The sequence below is a fragment of the Larus michahellis genome, chromosome 1, assembly GCF_964199755.1.
Source record: "Larus michahellis chromosome 1, bLarMic1.1, whole genome shotgun sequence".
In the NCBI taxonomy this organism is placed as follows: Eukaryota; Metazoa; Chordata; class Aves; order Charadriiformes; family Laridae; genus Larus; species Larus michahellis.
This window is the reverse complement of record NC_133896.1, coordinates 211,591,049-211,609,390: the sequence shown is the minus strand read 5'-3', so window position 1 is coordinate 211,609,390 and position 18,342 is coordinate 211,591,049. Positions and strand designations below refer to the sequence as shown.

Genomic DNA, 18,342 nt, shown 5'->3' with positions numbered 1-18,342 from the left:
AGGTGTTGTAGAAAAGCAAGTTATGTAAGAACATATAGTTATCTCCAAGCTGAAATATTGGGTCAAACAATATTTTAGAGTTTCACTAAAACAGTTCATTTATATGGCTGGAGGAACCGATGTGCCAGGATGCACAGAGAGGTGTTTTAACTCAGAAAGTCAAAGAAAAGTATGAAATGCTGAGAACAGAATCACATAACCTTGCTTGTGAGCTGATGGGTTTATTGTAAATAACTTTTCTATTGGATCCAGTTTTCTTCCTCACTTTCATGGCTGTTCTTAAAGAATCATCACAGTTATAAATATCTCCTGCCCTGAGCAGGACCGTGATGTTTCCCTGGAAATTTGAGAGAAACCATTTGAGAGGTGTCCTATGACTTTTGAAGCTTGTTAAGGTTTTTGACTATTTTGTGATAAATGCACGCTATATTTCCCAGCTGGCTTTGGACAGTTGTCCAGATGGCTGTGTCTAGAAGAGCTACGGCACATATTGAAGATGGGAAAAAAGAAAGGGTCATTTTTTACGTTGTCCCCCTATGATTTTATATCATAACCAGCAGTGCAGCATAACATCGTTTCTTTGGGTTTATTTTTCTCTGTGTGTTATTTTCTTTAGATAATGCCTTTATACCGTAACAGAGTATGATGATTTAATACACTTAGAGGAGAACTACAACTGGGATATATTCTCTTGTGCAAAGCCAAGTTTCTCTCAGTTGTCCCCGTATCTCTAAAATAAATATTACCATTATTATGTATTTACGGCGTGCAGCACTGAATACAGGAGGGAAGGACACAGCAAGGTTTTCGTAAGACCCATGGAACTAATTTCTTTGAGACTGGAGTGGTAAAGCAGTGGGTAGTCTGAGCTATAACTGGACTGTATTTCTTTTTTTCAGTTTTGTTGACTGGTCTTAAACTGAATTCCTTTAAATACAGTTCTATAATCTGAAAGGATCAGGTTCACATCCATACCAATATCTGTCCATAATTAAATAAATATTAACAAGTTATTTATGTTAATAAATATTAACAAGCAGTTGAGATCTGATTTTATGTATATTCATATTTTGAACAGTAGTGTTGTGTAGCATGATCCATGCGTGACCTCAAGAATGTGTATGGAAGGGAGCAGCCAGGAGACTGCAGTGGGGCCACTATGAGTGTCGGATAGGAGAGTCCTTCAGCGAACAGGAATGGAAACCAGAGGCCCCAGGACTGCGCATACAAATGACCAATTATTTCTGTAGAGTATTGTTACAACCTAATGAAGGTACCCAGAACCGGCAGTCGTATGCAGAGCTGTCTTTAAAGCAAATAAAACTAGTTGTGCTAGCACCATACTTCAGGATCAGGTGTGCAGAACTGATGGTGACGGGCTGGTTACCTGCCCTTTCGTACCACCTGTTATGTCTTGGTGCTAAATGTATTAAGACCTGCTACATTTAAAATACAGGCAGTTCTGTTGTAGAGACTTGCCATATGTTCACAACGCCTTTTAGAAGGAAAATCAGGTCTGAAGGTACTTTGACCATCATTGCAGTCCAAAAGGCTGTACGCTGAAAAAGGAAAACAAAAAAACCCCAACCCTTTAGTGATAACAATAGTTTTCTAAGGAGAAGCAGTAGTAGTACTGGTGGTGGTGTTGGTAGTAGTAGTAGTAGTGGTTGGTTTAGTTTTACCAGTGAAAGACAAGTATTAGTCATTCTGACAGTTAGTGGTACTCAGTTTCAGATGTTAGCTCTTGGTCTTCAGAAGGAATCTGAATTCCTCTGCCTGAAGAAGATGATGAAGACAGAGACCTTCTATAATTTACAGCTAGACGTTTCTTGTTTAAGAAGAAGGTAGGTGGAGTTCATAGTGGCACATTAGGAAGTGAAAGATAGTATAAAAAATTATCATATTCCTTAGCGTGTTTATGTTGTGCTTGATAAATATCCGTAGTGACCATGCATGTGGTGAACAGGGGTATTTCGAATTTGAAATTTTTTTACTTTATCAATTTATTGGGGCTGAACTTTCGTAATTATGAACTTCTTCCCTGTATGTTTGTGTTCTCTCTAGACATGGGAGGATCTTGTGTGAATGACACCAATTTGTCATCCATGCTGTCATGTCTGTTTAAACTCGTGCAGTGAGTAGATGTCTCCCATATGGTGTTACTGTTTTGAAATGCTCAATGCAGGCAATACCAGTTGTTTTGTTTTTTCAGCCTTTTGCCAGCACCAGGTTCTTCCTTGTGATTGTTGTGAGCCACTCTGGTTTCTGTGACCTCCCCTTGGGCAGCGCTTCTGTGGTCTAATAGGTCTCGTAATGAGTCTGAAATATTGGAAGCAGAGCGGACTTTCCTTTGTTCATTTCACCCCATTACTTCAAGTAATATTTTCCCCCATCTCACCAAAATAGACAGTGATTCCTCCAAGGGGAAGGCAACAGTGTCTGAGGAGCTGTAGCTGTAGAAGCCTTCTGGGACTAGAAGTGTTATGTAGGTGTAAGGTGTTGCTGATGGTTTTTTGAAGTATTTAGGGTCATCATGGGTTTGTGTTTAGATGTTTGGCTGGCCTGATTAAATAAACAATAGGTAATCCGGGGAATATTTATTTTCTTGTCTTCCTTGGTAATCTCAGGGATGAGGAATTCTTAGGAACACCTTTGTCCGCTAGCATTGTCTCCAAAAAGCAGCTTTATCTCTAGGAAAAGGTGGTCCCTTTGCACTTGCAGAATCTAGCACAAAGCGAGCACATGATGCATTTTCCTATCCAAAGAAATGTTTTGTGTGAATGAGGGAAAACTCAAATCTGCCCTTTAAATCTCTACTGAGAACAAAATAAAATACTAAGCTATGTTCATAGAAGATATGCATTGCTTTTCTTGAGGGAACTTTGGAAGTGTTTCATTTTCTTTCCTTGGTATAAATCTCAGAAGAGGTTAATCATTTGTGAAAGTACATTGCTTTTAAAAAAAGATATCTTGATCATCCTCAAGTAAAAGGGTACTTTATTTTAAAGACTCAATTTGAGCATGGAACAAATTGATGAAATTGTATTACAAAACCTTTAGTGCATTAGAATGATTACATTTGGAAATCATTATGTATACAAGTAGTTATTACAGAAATAACCTTCTTTGTCAAGTATTCTTGGCGTGGAAGTAATCAGCATCCTATCCCATTAATTGTTTGAGAACTCTGAAATCTTTAATGAGTTTTTTTACAGAAGGATTTCAGTCAAATGCAAATGATTCATTGAAGCACTTAATCATAAGACAAATAGTGATTCTTTAGTAAGGTTTTTTTTTATTCACTGTAATAAATGTAGCATGCTAACTGTAGATACACAGATAACTGTTTTTCAGTTACTTTTCTCACAGCATTTTTTCTTTAAAGATTCATTGTTAGTCAGAAAGTCATAATGGCTGCACTGTGAAAGAAAATGCTTGACAGATGTCAAGAAATCTGTGTCTGATATAGCTTCAAATAGATTTTTTCCTTTTGAGTGTTTGAAAAATGAATTTATTTCTTCTGGTCGATAGAGACATATATTTTTCAATGGGTATTGGCAATCAAATATCATCCTTTTTTCACAGGTCTGATTACAACAACGTCAAGAAAATTGGATCGGGAACAGCAAGCAGAGCATTTTTTGGAGGTAAGATTAAGTGGAAAATATATGTTAAAAGGTTAACGGAATTTTGTAGTTTAAAATCACTTCTTCCTGTTCCAGGAGAGTGGTATTCTCCCTTCTCTCGATGTATGTCGGACTCACACAGAGCTGGGAATTGCCTGATTATACAGAAGAAATAATGCATTTTGCAATTCACAAGCACAGGAAAAAATTGAACAAATATGGCCAAGACTTGTTTTCTACCTCTAATCTGCTTCAGTTAATTTTTTTTATTGTAGCCCTTAAATTTTATTTGTGACAGAAGTTTAGAACATCCAGAGCAATTTTAAAAAAAAATAAGAATAAAAATAAAAATAGGTGGAATCACCCCAACCCTGCCAAGATTCTCAGTCTCTCAGGTTAAACATGTTTAAAGCTTTGATCTCAGTTCTAACGTGCAAACTGTTCCTTTGGATGAAAGCAAACTTTGACCTTGCTCACATTGACTGCATCATCGGAATCAATGAATAATTCCTTAGCCTTCACTTATTTGGACTATCAACGGCAAGTTTCAAGTTAAAAATTGCCCTCTGAAGAATGTCGAAACCATTCCCTTGACCCTCGGATGAATGTTTCTCTTTATAAGTAGCTCACATATGTTGGATATGGAGTGATAGACTTGTAAACTACTGGTTTTACCACATGTGTTTTCTTTCACGTTGCTGTACACCATGCTGTGTTTTTTTTCCTTTGGGTAGAAGATCCTTGACTCTGTTCTCTTCTCTATTTGTGAAATAAGGAATTCTTGATTCATATTGGTACAAGTAAAAAAGAACCATCTTGTCTTACATAATTAATCATTCCTACTGTGTTTTTTAGGAAATTCTTTTCAAATCCATAGGAGTTAAAAAACATCTGGACAAAATAGTTCCCAATGCAATCACTATCTGGCAGCAAAATTTAGTAAAATATACTTTTGCTTAGTCCATGGTTATTTTTGTTTGTTAGAAATTCCAAATTATTTTGGTTAGTGAAGAACACAGGAGAGAAGGGTTAATTTATTACTGTACAATTTGGCGTCTCTTTTCTTGATAATCCGCTGTAGATTGTCACACATTCCTGGCCATAAATAAATGGAGGGGAATAAAAGGATTTTCCCCTTTTTAGGATTTATTACGTTGGAAAGTTAGTAAAGGAATCATGTGTTCAAATAAATGCAAGCTTTCCAGTTTATACTGTCAGAGAAGATCGCAAGCTGAATGAAATTGGCATTGATTTTAAAATATATCTACTGATGAGAATCTTAGGTCTGTAAGTCTCTTTTGCATTTATCTCAGAGACCTCAGTGAAATATGCCAAATTCACATTTGCCAGAGGACTCCCATACAGATGGGGAAGTGTTACTATTAATAGCAAAAAGAAAAAATAATTGCTTACAGGAATTAGGCTTTATTCATCAATACGAGTTAATTTATTCCTTCCCCTGAATTTTATCTCGTTTGAAAAAATAACCATCTGCAAGACGTTGAGGACTGAAGGTGCACTAGAGGGAAGTTGGTGTCATATGGTGCCCCAAGGCCTGTGAATGGGGAGTGGAGGGCAGGCTACGGGGAAGAGAAGCACCAGAGCGAGGTGTCCTGGAGAAGTGGGGAGGGGACCACGCTGCTGTAAAACCCAGCTGGGAATGGTGTGCAAGCAAAGGGTATCGGGCTCTGGCAGGCACACGGCCCCAGGGGCCAAATCGGCCCTTTGAGCTGCTGATGAGCATTGACCATCGCCGCCTCTTGGGAGACGGGTTCCCAGGGACCGGAGCAAGTGAGCTGCTGGGGATCTCTGCGCCTTCTTGGGGCACGCTCAGAAAGCATTTTCTAAAATGCCTGGCTGTCTCTGTGTGTAATTAACCCCCTGGGGAGGCCTTAATTGCCAAGACAACCATGGTCTCCCAGTAGTACAGTATTTCCCTTCCGGCTTCATTTCATACCCTTCTACCAGTAGTCTGTCTGGTATAAGAGAGAGCAAACTTGGCTCCCTTTGAAAAGCTCTGATTAGTGCTTGACCTGGCAACCCCTGCTCGCCTTTGCCCAGTGCGGGTGTGAGGCACTGACAGCCTGTTCCTACATACAAAATTAATTATTTTTAATAAGCCTGTCTTTTCCCTACCTGAATTTGACAGGGATGCTATACCCCTACCGGCCAGCACTTACTGAGCAAATTGCATTACTAACAGGATTTCCTCCTCTTCAACGAAAGTTGTTAGGAAAACGAGGTGAAATAAGATGGCAGATGTTAGTCGTTATAATCATGTGTAGTGCCAGCGCTCCTCTGCAGACCACCGCCCGTGATGGCTTAGGGTGGCTCTTCTGGAATCATCTGTCCCTGTCCGTGTCGGAGGAAACGTGAATTACCAGCAAGGACTGGGTATGTATTTTTAAGGCTGCCATGGTTAGGAAAGGGGAATCTAAGTGACACCCCTTGTAACTACACAAGAAGCCTTTGGCAAAGTACTGGGCCCAGGTCACCTATGCATCTCTTCTTCCTTCCTCCTTTAATTTTCTTCCTTGGACGTATGGACCTGTGTCCACGTGACTTTTTGAATGGTACCCAAGGCTGCTGTCACAGGACTTGGCACTTACCAAAGAGTACGTGCCAAAGTGAGTGTAGAAACATGGCTAGATCCTTCATTAAAAGGTGCATCAGAAAGTCAGAAATGGACTCCCCTTTATAATAATTGAGATTTTTTGTTTGGTTTGGGGCGGTTGGTTTTTTGTTTGGGGTATTCTGGGATTTTTGTTTGGGGTATTCCTTAATTTTTTTGACACATTTGTAATGTCTTGCAAAGCTGCAGGTTTTATTCAGGGCTTGTTATCAGGTAGATTTTTTTCTGCTTAGGTTTAAATTGGATGGCACTAGATTTTATACAGGATGGTCTCTTGCTTTAGTGGATTCTTACTAATGGAATGGTTCTTCCTGAAATGGGAGGAAGATGACCACTTGAATATATTACTTTCTCACATGAAGCAAACCAAAAGCAATTGTTTTACTTCACAGACTTTCTCAAAGAGTCTGCAGTTGGGATGAAGTATTTAAATATCCATCTGAAACAAGAAAGGTCATTCTGAGAGTTACCTGCTTGCTTTACAAGTAAATGAAAATGGCGATGTACTCCCCAGTGAGGTGCAATCGCAGGTTTCAGGTGATCTGTCTTTATTTTCCTTCAATAATTGGACACATCAGCACTATGATTATAGGTTTCCTCCTTTCTTTCTTTTACTTCTCTTTTCTTCTGGCTATGTGTTGTCTTCTAATAATTTCTATGTTAACACTTAACTCTGTCTTCTCTTGTATTATGCTAAATTGCTAGAAAGAAGAAGCTAGAAGTGGAGAATGTTAGTGGAGTTTGAGCTGTGGAAAAACAAGGAAAATAGTCTGGCTGCTTTTCTGCCTGCTTTTTTTTTTTTTTTTTCATAGATGCCTCCTAATGCTGGTCTGACAGCTTTACAAACTAGTCATTTTGCTATGTGATTGTATGCAAACAGCTGCTGGAGTGATGGAGGTCCGATAATAAGCGTAAAAATTAAACAATTTCATGCAGGGTCTGCATCATTGTGTTATGTCAGCTGATTCTGAGACGTCTAGAATACCAATAATTCCTGGTCTGCTTTCCAGTGTTCGTGTGCAGCTTGATGGGAGAGGGTTGTTGAATCCAGGCTACAGCTTGTTGACTTGTGCATTCAGCCCGGAAAGTGGGTCTCAGCGCGCGCTGGGAGGTTTCTGAAAACACCCTGCGAGGTTTCTGAACGCGCTGTCGCAGATGCCGGGTTACCCGTGCCTCCGACACGGAAAGCCTCTGCAAAACGCACCCCCTGCTGGGGAGTTCAGCTGGCTGGGAATTGCTGGGGCAAGACCTGTATTTAGCAAAAGGATGAGCTAAAAGTGTTACAGGCTTCAGCGTGCAGTTCTAGCAACAGTCTTAGAAACTTTATGATTGGAGGGATAAATTACCTGTAGCAAGAGATGACCTCTTCATCTTTAAAAGCTGGTGCTTTTAAAGTGCTGGGGCTATGTAGTCTCTCCTTGATGAGCGCATATGGTGCAGGCTCTTAAGCCATTTAGCCAGTTTTGAAAATTCTGTCCATAGTATCGCTCTGTTCCTCCAAACTATGTTTAAATTTACCACTGCAGATTCATTCAGAAATTACCTTTTAACATTTGCCGTGGTGGAACACTTGGCTATTCAAAGCCTTTCCAAAGAATAAAAATAGTTGCCAATAATAAGCATGGTCAGAACTTTAAACGTCTTCAAGAGTGACAAAGCAACTGAAGACAATAGCTTTGAAAACACTGTTGCAACAACCTCAGCCTTTCGAGGTCCGAGTCGTGTACCGTAATTAATGAGGAGAAGCGGGAGCAGAGTCTTGGCTTAGTGCAGCTAATTTTTAGCCAACGTAGTGCTATCAGAATAGGAACAGCGCCTCTCAAGCGCCTTGCTTTTGTCGCAAATCGGTATATACAAGCCTCATCAATCTTCCTGCTGTGAAGCTTGAGCGTAGCTCTGAGAAGGATGTCAGTAACAGTGCAAGGGGCTGTAATGAAGATAAATTGGTAAATCTGATGTGAGTGTCAAAATACATGGGCTGAATGAAGCATATTGGTTTCTATTTACTGTAAGTACACTAACAGGGTACAATAAACTGTGTTACATGGTATGTATTTATGTGCAGTAATTAGAGGGAGGCATAATAATCTGCTGTAATTGTAGCCTTCTAAAAAGAATTCAAATTTCCACTCGTTTAATGGGAAGTTGTAATTAGGAGGGGCATTTTGATGGAGGGACTGTCGTTTTTTCAACTTGGAATTTGGTCTGGAATATCAGGGGGGAAATTGCTGCTGAAAACTTTATGGCCGCAGTTTGTAGGGGAGAGGGGTTTTAAAATCTGGAAAAGCAGCATCTTAAAATAGCACCGCCTCTCAGTTCTTCCCACAAACACCACGCTGGCGGTTCAGCATTGGACCGGCGCTGTGTTCTCTGCCATCCTCCTCTTTTCCTCCGGCATCTCCCACGCGAGAACTTAATAGATTTAACCTCTTTTTGCTTTTCAGCCTGTTCAATTAGGCTGTAGCCTTTGCTAGTGGTGATGCCTGAAGTCACTGGTCCTTTGTGGGAAACTGCAGCATTTTCTGAAGAATGTAGGCAGCCATGTGGCAATATGCTCGTGCGTATTTTTTACAGGAGAAGTACAAAAAGCTGAAGTTCATTGGGTTTATGTAGCTGAATAGTACTCTACAGAACGCTGATTGCTTAAATCCTGGATTATGAATCTGTGTAAGCATTTGTTTCATGGATCTTTAGCATTGCCCAAATTTGGCAGGGAAAGCTGCATTTTTTCTTGGTGACGTGCTGGTGATGGGGTAGAAATGAGGCGGTGTGTCTGATTGAACATTTTGTCTGAGGTTTAAATGGCTCCAAAGGCACATGCCTTTCCCTTTTTAACATTGAAGTCTATCAGATGGTGCAGGGGAAAACAGGTAAACAGCCTCTTATTTCCATTTTAAGCTTAAAAATTGTTACTGATTGTGCTTGCTGGAAATGAGAGAACTATTTTTTAGTATTTCAAGGACACCTGAAGGGATTTTTAGCAGAACAATAGGAACGTAGAGGCAACTTTCTAAAAAGACAGTGAAAGTTGTATCATGATCTCAGCTTCAAATGGCAGCACGTTGAACTTGAACGTCAACTTAAAAGTTGGAAGGAAAAAGCAAAGGAAAAAAGGAAAGAAAGGGAAAAAAGAAAAAAAAAGAAGATAAAAGAAACGGTTCTAAAAAAAAAAAAATAAGAGCATGTTCCTCTCATACTCCCTCTTCATGGGTTTATCAGCACAGGGTGAAGCTGCCTGTGGGACAGGTTGGTGTGGTGGTGGATCCAGCAGAGACCCCAGTTCCCGGCGTAGAAGGCACATGCTGAGCTTGCTCATCCCACGCTGCAGATTTCCATCCTGCACCCTGTGTTCTTTGGGAGTTGTTATTCTGCACCAGCTTTCTAGAGAAGCATGGGCTGCACTTGCCCCTCCTTCCCTTCCTGAATATTTTTTTTTTTTCCATCAAGTTTTTATTTTCAGAAGTAGCCAACAACTTTCCAAAGGCAGGACATGACCGGAGGTTAAAACTCTTACGGAGACAGATTTGCATTTGACATTGCACACTGCTTCTCGAGTGTACTCAGGCAGAAAGTCTTACGCAGCAAAATATGGGAAAAGTCCTGGTGTGATTCATCTGTCTGCAGTGATAAGTGGTCTCCTCGATTAGACTATTGTCTCTAACTAATGTGATCCGATAAGATGAAGAATTATCAAGTGTATCACTGAAAATATTACTACTTCAGTTGTTAACTGTGGCCTCTGTACAAGAGATATGAACAGGAATTTTAAATGGCAAAATAATTAAGGCATAGTGTTTTTACAGATTATTCTCTTTTCTTTAATTATTGCAAATTTCAATAGCTCCCAGATGTCCCTTTATTTTAGATAGCGACTTGAGAAGTAACACAGACGACAAAGCCTAAGCATTGGGAAAACTGCGTTTAATAACATTTTTCTTCATGCATGTGGAATTTTAATTTTGTTTTCTTATTAAATAAGAAAAAAACTCTTCATAAAATGATAATAATAGGGCAAAATAAGTTTGGGGGCACGGTGGGGGAAGACTTGTGTATTTCAATTCCTTAATATTCCATGTTAAATTCAGGTAGGCAATAGGAAATGTACACACGACTCTGATGACATAATATAGACCAAAGGCAAGGGGCAAGAATGGGTCCACATATACCAAATAGTAGCAGTGACCCTCAGCTCATGTCAGTTATTCCGTAAAATACCAATATCCTTGAGAGACCGAATGTGCAAAGAATGTCTGTGACATTTCCACAAAATTTGTAGACTTTAAGTCAACCCTGGGGATGCTTTGTTTGCTTTTTGCTTGTGCTTATGGTCGACTTCAGTCTTTATCTTTTTAGGTACTATTCGTATAATCCTTTTAACTCTCTCAAGATTAGATTTTTTTCTCTTAAAAATGTTTTGCACATGCTAACACCAGGATGATGTCAAGGATAAACACACTACTGACAGCTCAATTAGTGCGTCATCTATATCCAAGTATCTGATTCTGGCCTGTCTTGGAGAGCGCTTAAGCCATCCAGCTAATCTGATACTGTGTGGAAGTTACATGGCAGGATCTTAGTCGAGCATTAAAAATCTCACACTTGCTTGGTTAATCCATTCTATTGATTCAGGGTACCAATAGTAATGAAGAAAAGCAGTCCTCTTTTCTGTTTTATGACCTTCCTAAATCAAAAATCTTTGTAACTCAATATGCAAAACTTTGGGGTTTTGTTGTGAATGTTTGACAACTATAGAAATGAATCAAATTGTTTATAGACCTTTTATAGATGTATTGTAAGCTTGTGTTAATTTATTTGGGTATTAAAATAAAAAAAAAGCACATCTCATTTGTTATTTAGTCACTCCTTAGCTCATGGAAGAGATTTGATTTTCCCAGTTCATCGGTATATATATGATGATAGATTCACCATCTACAGTGGAATACTGCCCCAAGTATATTTTCCACAAAATCATGTTTCACCGGACAGTGAGTCTGCTAGAAATGGGCAGGGAACAATTGATATTACAATCCAGGTTTAACAACCTATTAGTCCTTTAGATGAAAAGTTGACGCAGTGTAAAGATACAGATGATTTTGCAAGTACTAAGTCATGGTCGTATTTTGAAGAGCGTGGCAAGATCAGAGTTGTCCAGGGCTGGCTCTTTGGTTCACACACTGCTGCTGTCCATGCAGTTGTTGTGTCTTGTGAGAAAAATCACATTTCTGATTGCCTAGGGCTTTACCTTAGTTAAGGAATGATTTGCATGTATCTGGAGTTTGCAGAGGGGAGGGAGCTTGTTTTACAGATTTCATGAATCACTGACCTGAACTGTTGGGTCATGAAATGAAGAAATTAAAATCCGCAAAGCACAGCACTGTCAGCTTTTTTGTCCAGGGCATCAAATACCTCTTTTAGGATTTTCCTTGTGGACCCTCAGCAATCTAGCAGCAGGTCTTGGCTTTAAGCACCTCATCGCATGCAAGCACAGAAGGAGATAGGCAGCGTAAAGGCTTCGCGTGCTGTCTTATCAAGCATTCTCCACCTCCTTTAAAGGCATACCAGAGAAGGTGGAACTGTGCCAGGAAGCAAATCCAGCCTACGGGCTGCCACCCTGCAAAGTCCTGAGCACCTCCTGGGAGCCTAGAGATGTATCAGCGTTTCCTTGACTCTCTGGACCTAATTAAAATCTCCCTGAAGTTAGCATCATGCAGTTGTGAAGTCAAGTAGTGCAAGAAAGTGACCTTTTGGTTAACTAGCATTATGTTAAGACATATGTGATGTCACTGCGGAGAGGGGAAAGTCTTATTTATTATCCTGGGGGCTAGTTGAGTTCCTTTGCTTACCCTCAGTGGTGTCCTTAGTCCGGCTTCAGTAGCATTGATATTCTTTAAGTTATCCCTGATAATACCCAGGACAAGAGAATCAGACATCAGCGCCCAGGGCTACGTTTCCCCAGATATGTCTGGAAATGGGTGAGTGAACACATTAGAGAAAAGCAATTTAAAATATACCCAACACCTGTTTCTTCTGCTCTGTTTGCAGAACTACGAGGTGGCAGAGCATTAGATCAATGCAAATGGGATGGAAAGGTATTATTAAAACACCAAACATTATTGTGTGGTTTGAAAATTAGGTCTGCACCCATGTGTTAAATGCTGTTGAAACAGAGAGGGATATATTAATGGCCTTCCTTTTCGTTTTATCAATCTTTCTTCATCTAAGCTTGTGTAGGCAAATTCTGTGGTTAATCTATACCAAGGTTTTCTTTTCCGTCAGGATTTAGGAGTTTGGTCTAATGTTGCTTTGTCACTGAGGGATTAGCTCACAGATTAGCTCAGGGTTAACAGGTTTTTTCTTCATTGTACATTTCTTAAGATCTGTAACTCTTTTTTTGTGGGCTGGAGCCCACCTACCAGGCCCAAATTGGTCGGATATACCCTTTCAGGGTGTCTCTTTTGCCAGGCTCCGTGCTTGGTGAGACAAAGAGTCATTGTGAAGGGCACGCCGCTTTGCTAAATCTTCACATTTGTTTTATGAATGTACCAATGTTTTAATCTTCTGCAGAAGCAGCAGGAAATCTTTCACATGATTTGAATCTCTTTTAGATGTACAGAGCCTTTGTGTTATCTGAAGCATGTCTGCTTTAGTGCTATATCATGTTTTCTGTAGCATTTGCAATACCCATCAGCTGCCAGACTGTTAATTTATGTCTGTAAGTGTGTGAGCGCACACACGTGCGTGCACACGCACATTTTGTGAAGGTCTCCGTTTCCTGCCTTCCTGGACGAGACTGAGCTGAGCATTGCATTTAAGGCAGGGGGGCGTCTTCTTCCTCAGTTAGGAACACATCACATCTGTAACAAAAACCTTTCTGGGCACAGGAAATCCTAGTATGTCTTTTAATTAATCCATCATTTAGAAACATGCCCTTAAACAAGTTTTTCATCCATTTCTCCTTTCTCCTGGGGTGATCTGTACTCCTCTGTTTGGAATTCATGCTTGTTATCTTTGAAAAAAGTTAATTCTGGTATATTTTCACAGCGACTTCACTTGCTGCCACCATTTGTACACACCAAATCCAACCACCTTGCAATAAGTCATATAGGGATGCCAGCACTAATTCTCCAATTCCTTTGACTTGAGTGGACTCTGGGTTGGTTTGAGACATAGTCTTTGATCACAGGCTGTCGCAATGTCCATGGAGCCTGACTGGAGATGGCCTCTCTTGGAGGATACCCGCAGCTTAAGCAGTCCCTCCCCCAGATCATCCTCAGTTGTGAGCCCTTCGATTTACCCGCAGCCCCTCCACAGAGAAAAACTGGGGCAACTCTTTCCTTTTGCAAGTTCTGTTAGATTTTCCTGTCTTTCCTAACAGTTATCTTTTCTCCATCATGGAGATCCTTATTCTTGAGCTCTACTCCCCTGAGTCATACTGTCAGTCTGGAGTCACATCATCTGGGTTTTGTCAGTGCTTTTTCCTCCAGTTGTTTTGGTTTTTTTTCTTTTGGTGGTAGTGGTGGTGTTTTTTTTGGTCTGCACCTCGTTAGCACTCTTATTATCCAGGGTCTCATAATGTCCAGTATTGGTGATGTACTGGAATTCCCCAGAACTGCCGCCACCAGTCCCTGCACTTGGTGAGAAACTCTTCCTAGCATACTTTGGATACGCAACGTTTTCTTTGGGTTTCATCGCATCCCTTACGGTCGTCTCACTATAGCCTGTAATGTCTTTCATTATTATGTATTTTCCCTCCTTATCTCTTTTTTCATATTCCCAGATTGCCACCCTGTCCCTCCGCCACATAATCCTTCAACATTCAGCTTGAGCAAAAAAGATGTACTGGAAAGGGTAGAAAAACGTCATGCAAAACATGGTAGTCTGAAAAAAATTGTGGGGTTTTTTTTTGTTTTAAAAATATTTTTTTATGGCAAAAGTGCGTAATTGTCTGAAATGTGCTGAAGTAAGATTGGAGTATTCAGCATAATTTGTAACATGACACAATTTAAAGTATTTACTAGACACCTGGAGATAAGAGAACCTCTAATCGGGTTGGGAATCAGTTTAATAAGCATATTTGACACCTTTTTTCTCCCTAAATATATTGTCATGGAACATAAGAATCCTAATGCTTTTCTTATCTGACTTCAGCTAGATAATAATCAGAGACCAAACAATTCTTTTGCTTTTTATGAAGATATGATTTAAACAGAAAAGTACAAAGGCCCTGAAGCATCAAGTGCTATGAAATCTGGCCTCAAAAGCGGTAATTTTCTTTTCCCAGCCTAACAAATTTCAGTTGTCAGGAAACAGATTAATCTCCTCATTCTGAAATGTAATATTGCTGTTTGCTAATCTCTCATGATACAGAGACGTTGAAAATGTTATCACAGCAGTTCTAGAGTACATTTTATGTTTTGGCAAAAAGTAATACTTTCTTTGGCAAGAATATTCCAAATATTCAAACGGAGGATTAACATGAATAATTGAGAGCAAAAATGTCAGAATCAAAATAATGCTTTTTTTTTTTTTTCTCACATTCCCTGGGAGAGTAAAAATACAAATATTACTAATAGCAATCTGTCAATTTATGGCTTAGACTTTTCTGAGGACCAGTATGTTGTCTTTAATCAAGATACCAACAAATAGCTTAATACTTTCTGCCATAGCCTCAAATATATTTGTTTTTCCCTATAGAACTTGTTTCTTTCCATTATCCTTCCAGATAAATTTTAAGGTATTGTATGAATAAAAATGTGTTCTTAAACTTCAAGGCGAAACAGCTATTTTCAAGACTTAATTGAAAAAAAACATGGAGAATTTAAACGCATAGGTTTGTATTGCCACACTTTTTTTTCTTTAAAAAAAAACATGACCACAGTTTAAAAAACACCCAAAAATTTTCTAGGAAGTCATGAGTTTTAAACTACGTATTTTACCTAAGCAGAGATGATGCTTTATTATGTGCTAACATCAAAGTGTGCCAAAACGGCATGGCCTCTGTTGACCGAGAGAGATGCAGAAGTCAATGAGATAAGTGCATTAGCTTGGTCTCAAAAGACAACCATAATGTATAGCAGAAGGAATAAAAATATTAACTGACACTCCTCACCAAAACCTTGTCGTTCAAATGGACCTGCACAAACTCTCTCTGTGTAGCTTTGGCCATATGTTTGTGGGATTAAATTGAATACTAAAGCCCATTTTTGTCTTTTTTTTTTCATTGGCATTTGCCAAGTATATCTACAGCTACAGATCTTCCACTATTTTTGTTGCAAACCACTAGATACCGCCTAAACGCAGTCTTGGCTGCAGCACCTCAGCCAGGGAACAGCATTTTTGAAAGTAAAATAATATTTGCTTTAAATGTCTTCTCTTGAAGCATTTAATTCTCATAATATCCGACTCTCAGTGTGAAAGTATCAATTGAAAGCTGTGGCTTTTTTAATGAAAAGAAGTCTGAACCATACGGAAGATTTTGCTTTTCCGCAGCACTGGGAGGGTGCCTGGTGATGGATCACACCGGTGATGGGACGCCCAACTTTCAGCGCGCTGCTGAGCTCCCGGAACAAATCCTTGCTGCTGCCGCACGGTGCTCAGCATGAGGCAGTCATTTATCCTGCTTCTTGACAGAGCAAATTACCCTACTCGGAGCTGCGGGCTGCATTTTCAGTGCCTTGTATAGTTCTTGCAGGGCTAATTTGGTGTCTCTTCCCTCTCCTCCACTCTGCGGCATGGACCAAGAACGACCTCAGGACTTCCTAAATTGAGAACTGCCCCTGATTTCTCTGGGTGTGCATTACGCTCCACTAGCCCTTGGATGCCTAAACAGTAGTAGCTGAATAAATTATACGTTCGTGCTCAATTTTCTAAAGGTTATGGGGTGCACATTCACCAGACTTACATAGCAAAACAGGAATTGCATCTTAAACTTCACTTGATTGACAAACTGCCTTTGCCTCACTGAGCCTGTAAATAAGATTTAGATATTTTGTCAGATCAGTAATCCGTGGATTAGACCCGCTCTTAATCCTCCATTTCTAAAACTGGATGCACTTTTGGAGAACAAACATATTTATATGTTGTATGCGATTTCTCAAAGGAAGCAGTGGCAGCATCTGTACATGGTGTCGGCCAGGGCTCCACATCGTGAGCGAGCATCTGCAGTCCTCACCCCAGCGTCTAACCATCGGGATTAGCGATCTCCCTGTGCCAAGGGATCACGCCTCCTGTACTGATCCTGACAGGATGCACTTGTACTGCTCAAGAGCTCCCATAAATCAGGAGCTTTCTCACAGCTATTTCCAAAGAGGTACCTGACCCCTTTAACACCCCCTAAAACAATCTCAAAAGCTGAGCAGCTCCTAAAACTTTCCTTTTTCAATCTCTTCTGCCACAAGCCAAAACTACTCATTAGAGGGACTCCTTCTGCTTCCCCCCTTTCTCTCCCTTTACCTAGTGAGGGCTAATTGGAGGCCCATAAAATGAATCCAGGAAAATTCTCCTTCTTCTCTCATATATCAGTCCTGCACTACCAAATTGGACATATTGTCTCATGCAGTGTTTTATTGTCCCCCAGATCATATTATCAGCGGGGCAATCTCACAAAGGTTAATAGCATTACTAGGTTGTCTTTCGATCTGACATTCTTGCTCATCACTCTAAATCCAGTCGTTTCACCAGTGGCGTTAGACATCTCTACTGAAGTTAATTGGATGCTGCTTGCCGCTGACTTCAAACCCAACTCTATAAATCGTAACTACTTGTAGCTGATTGTCCCTGCTCTTAACTTTCATTTCACAACTGGGAAAAGTATGTGCGGGTTGATATACCTGGCTTTTCAACCGCACTCTTTGACATTTGCAATCCAATTATCGGTCACCTTGGCCGTTCGTTCAGTCCAACTGTCCTCCCGTTGGTATGCCGTGTGTCAACACCTACTCCATATACTGCCCTAATGGGAAAATAAACAGTAAATTATGAGCCTATATAAATCCATTAAAGAGTTACTCTGGCTCTATAAACTATGGAAGTGAAACTGAAGTGCTTTATGCAGTTGCTGGTGTCCCAAGTTGGAATTGCTGCTCTGTATTTTCAGAAGGTCCCAGCTTGCTGAAGTCAGGCAAGATAAGTATCTATTGAGGGCCGTGGTGTCCATGCAGTAAGAACATGAACCTTAAGGGCTGTACATGGTGAGATTTTGTTACTACATTCTTGAATAAATGGTTGTCATCAGTAGAAAGCAGTAAGTTTATATTAATCATTTTTGATTAAATATTTCCTTTCCCCAGATGGAAGGTGCATTTCCTAGGCTCTACTTACATTTCACTGACCCTTCGCACAGCAGTGAATGCCATCCTGTGGCTGCAAAAACCAAATGCATGTTAAAGACTAATTCTGCAGAAGAATGAAAGTGCTAAGAATATTCTAAAAGTTGCAGTCTTTTAAAATTCCTCCTGCAGTGCAGGAGTAGAATGTCATCTTCTTATTATTCAGGCGCATAAAGATCCCTTTCCAGGACTCCAGGCACTGTGTAATTAATTAATTATAATAGTATTAATTGATTAATTAATATTAATAACCTGAACATTTTTAATGCGTTCTGAGGGTTACTCAAGGAAATTAACTTTTCAGGGCCAGGATTTTTTTGGATTTTTTTTTTTTTTTTTGCAACACATTTGGAATGTTAAAACTTTGGGGCAGCGTTTCCTGTTGCATCGTTACCCCCAAATGACCTTGTTCCTATACTCACACCTACTTATTTGTGTCAGCACTGTGGTCTTGACACATTCTGAAAATTATTCATATACATCGCTGTTCGCAGGATCACTGGCTGTATGTGTAACAGATTGAACCAATAGGAAAAAAAAATCATGTTAAAGAAAAGAATTGGTTATGAAATTGTTGTTTCTTTAAAGCAAACAGAAAACCCCTACATTTGCCCGGGTATTAAAGTAAGAATCTTCCCAGTCAGTTATACGGCATAGAATGGTGGTGGTGCTGCGGCGGTGCGCATCTTCTCTACCCTTTAGTCAAAGGCTTTCAGCCTTCAGCTACTTGTTATGCAGCTGGAGCCCAGGGCTGGCC

General features: G+C 40.0%; 1 protein-coding gene across 10 annotated transcripts in view; it reads left to right on the top strand.

The window, feature by feature from the left end:
- The window catches only part of FAT3 (FAT atypical cadherin 3), a 427,575-nt gene that overhangs the window by 285,301 nt on the left and 123,932 nt on the right, over positions 1–18,342 (top strand). For all 10 annotated transcript variants that reach the window (XR_012585081.1, XM_074571548.1, XM_074571528.1 and 7 more), the window contains one exon: positions 3,586–3,647. Coding sequence is in view for 9 of the 10 variants with exons in the window: in XM_074571548.1 (XP_074427649.1) it covers positions 3,586–3,647 (62 nt within the window). In the remaining variant the exon portion in view is untranslated. The remainder of the gene's footprint in view (positions 1–3,585; positions 3,648–18,342) is intronic.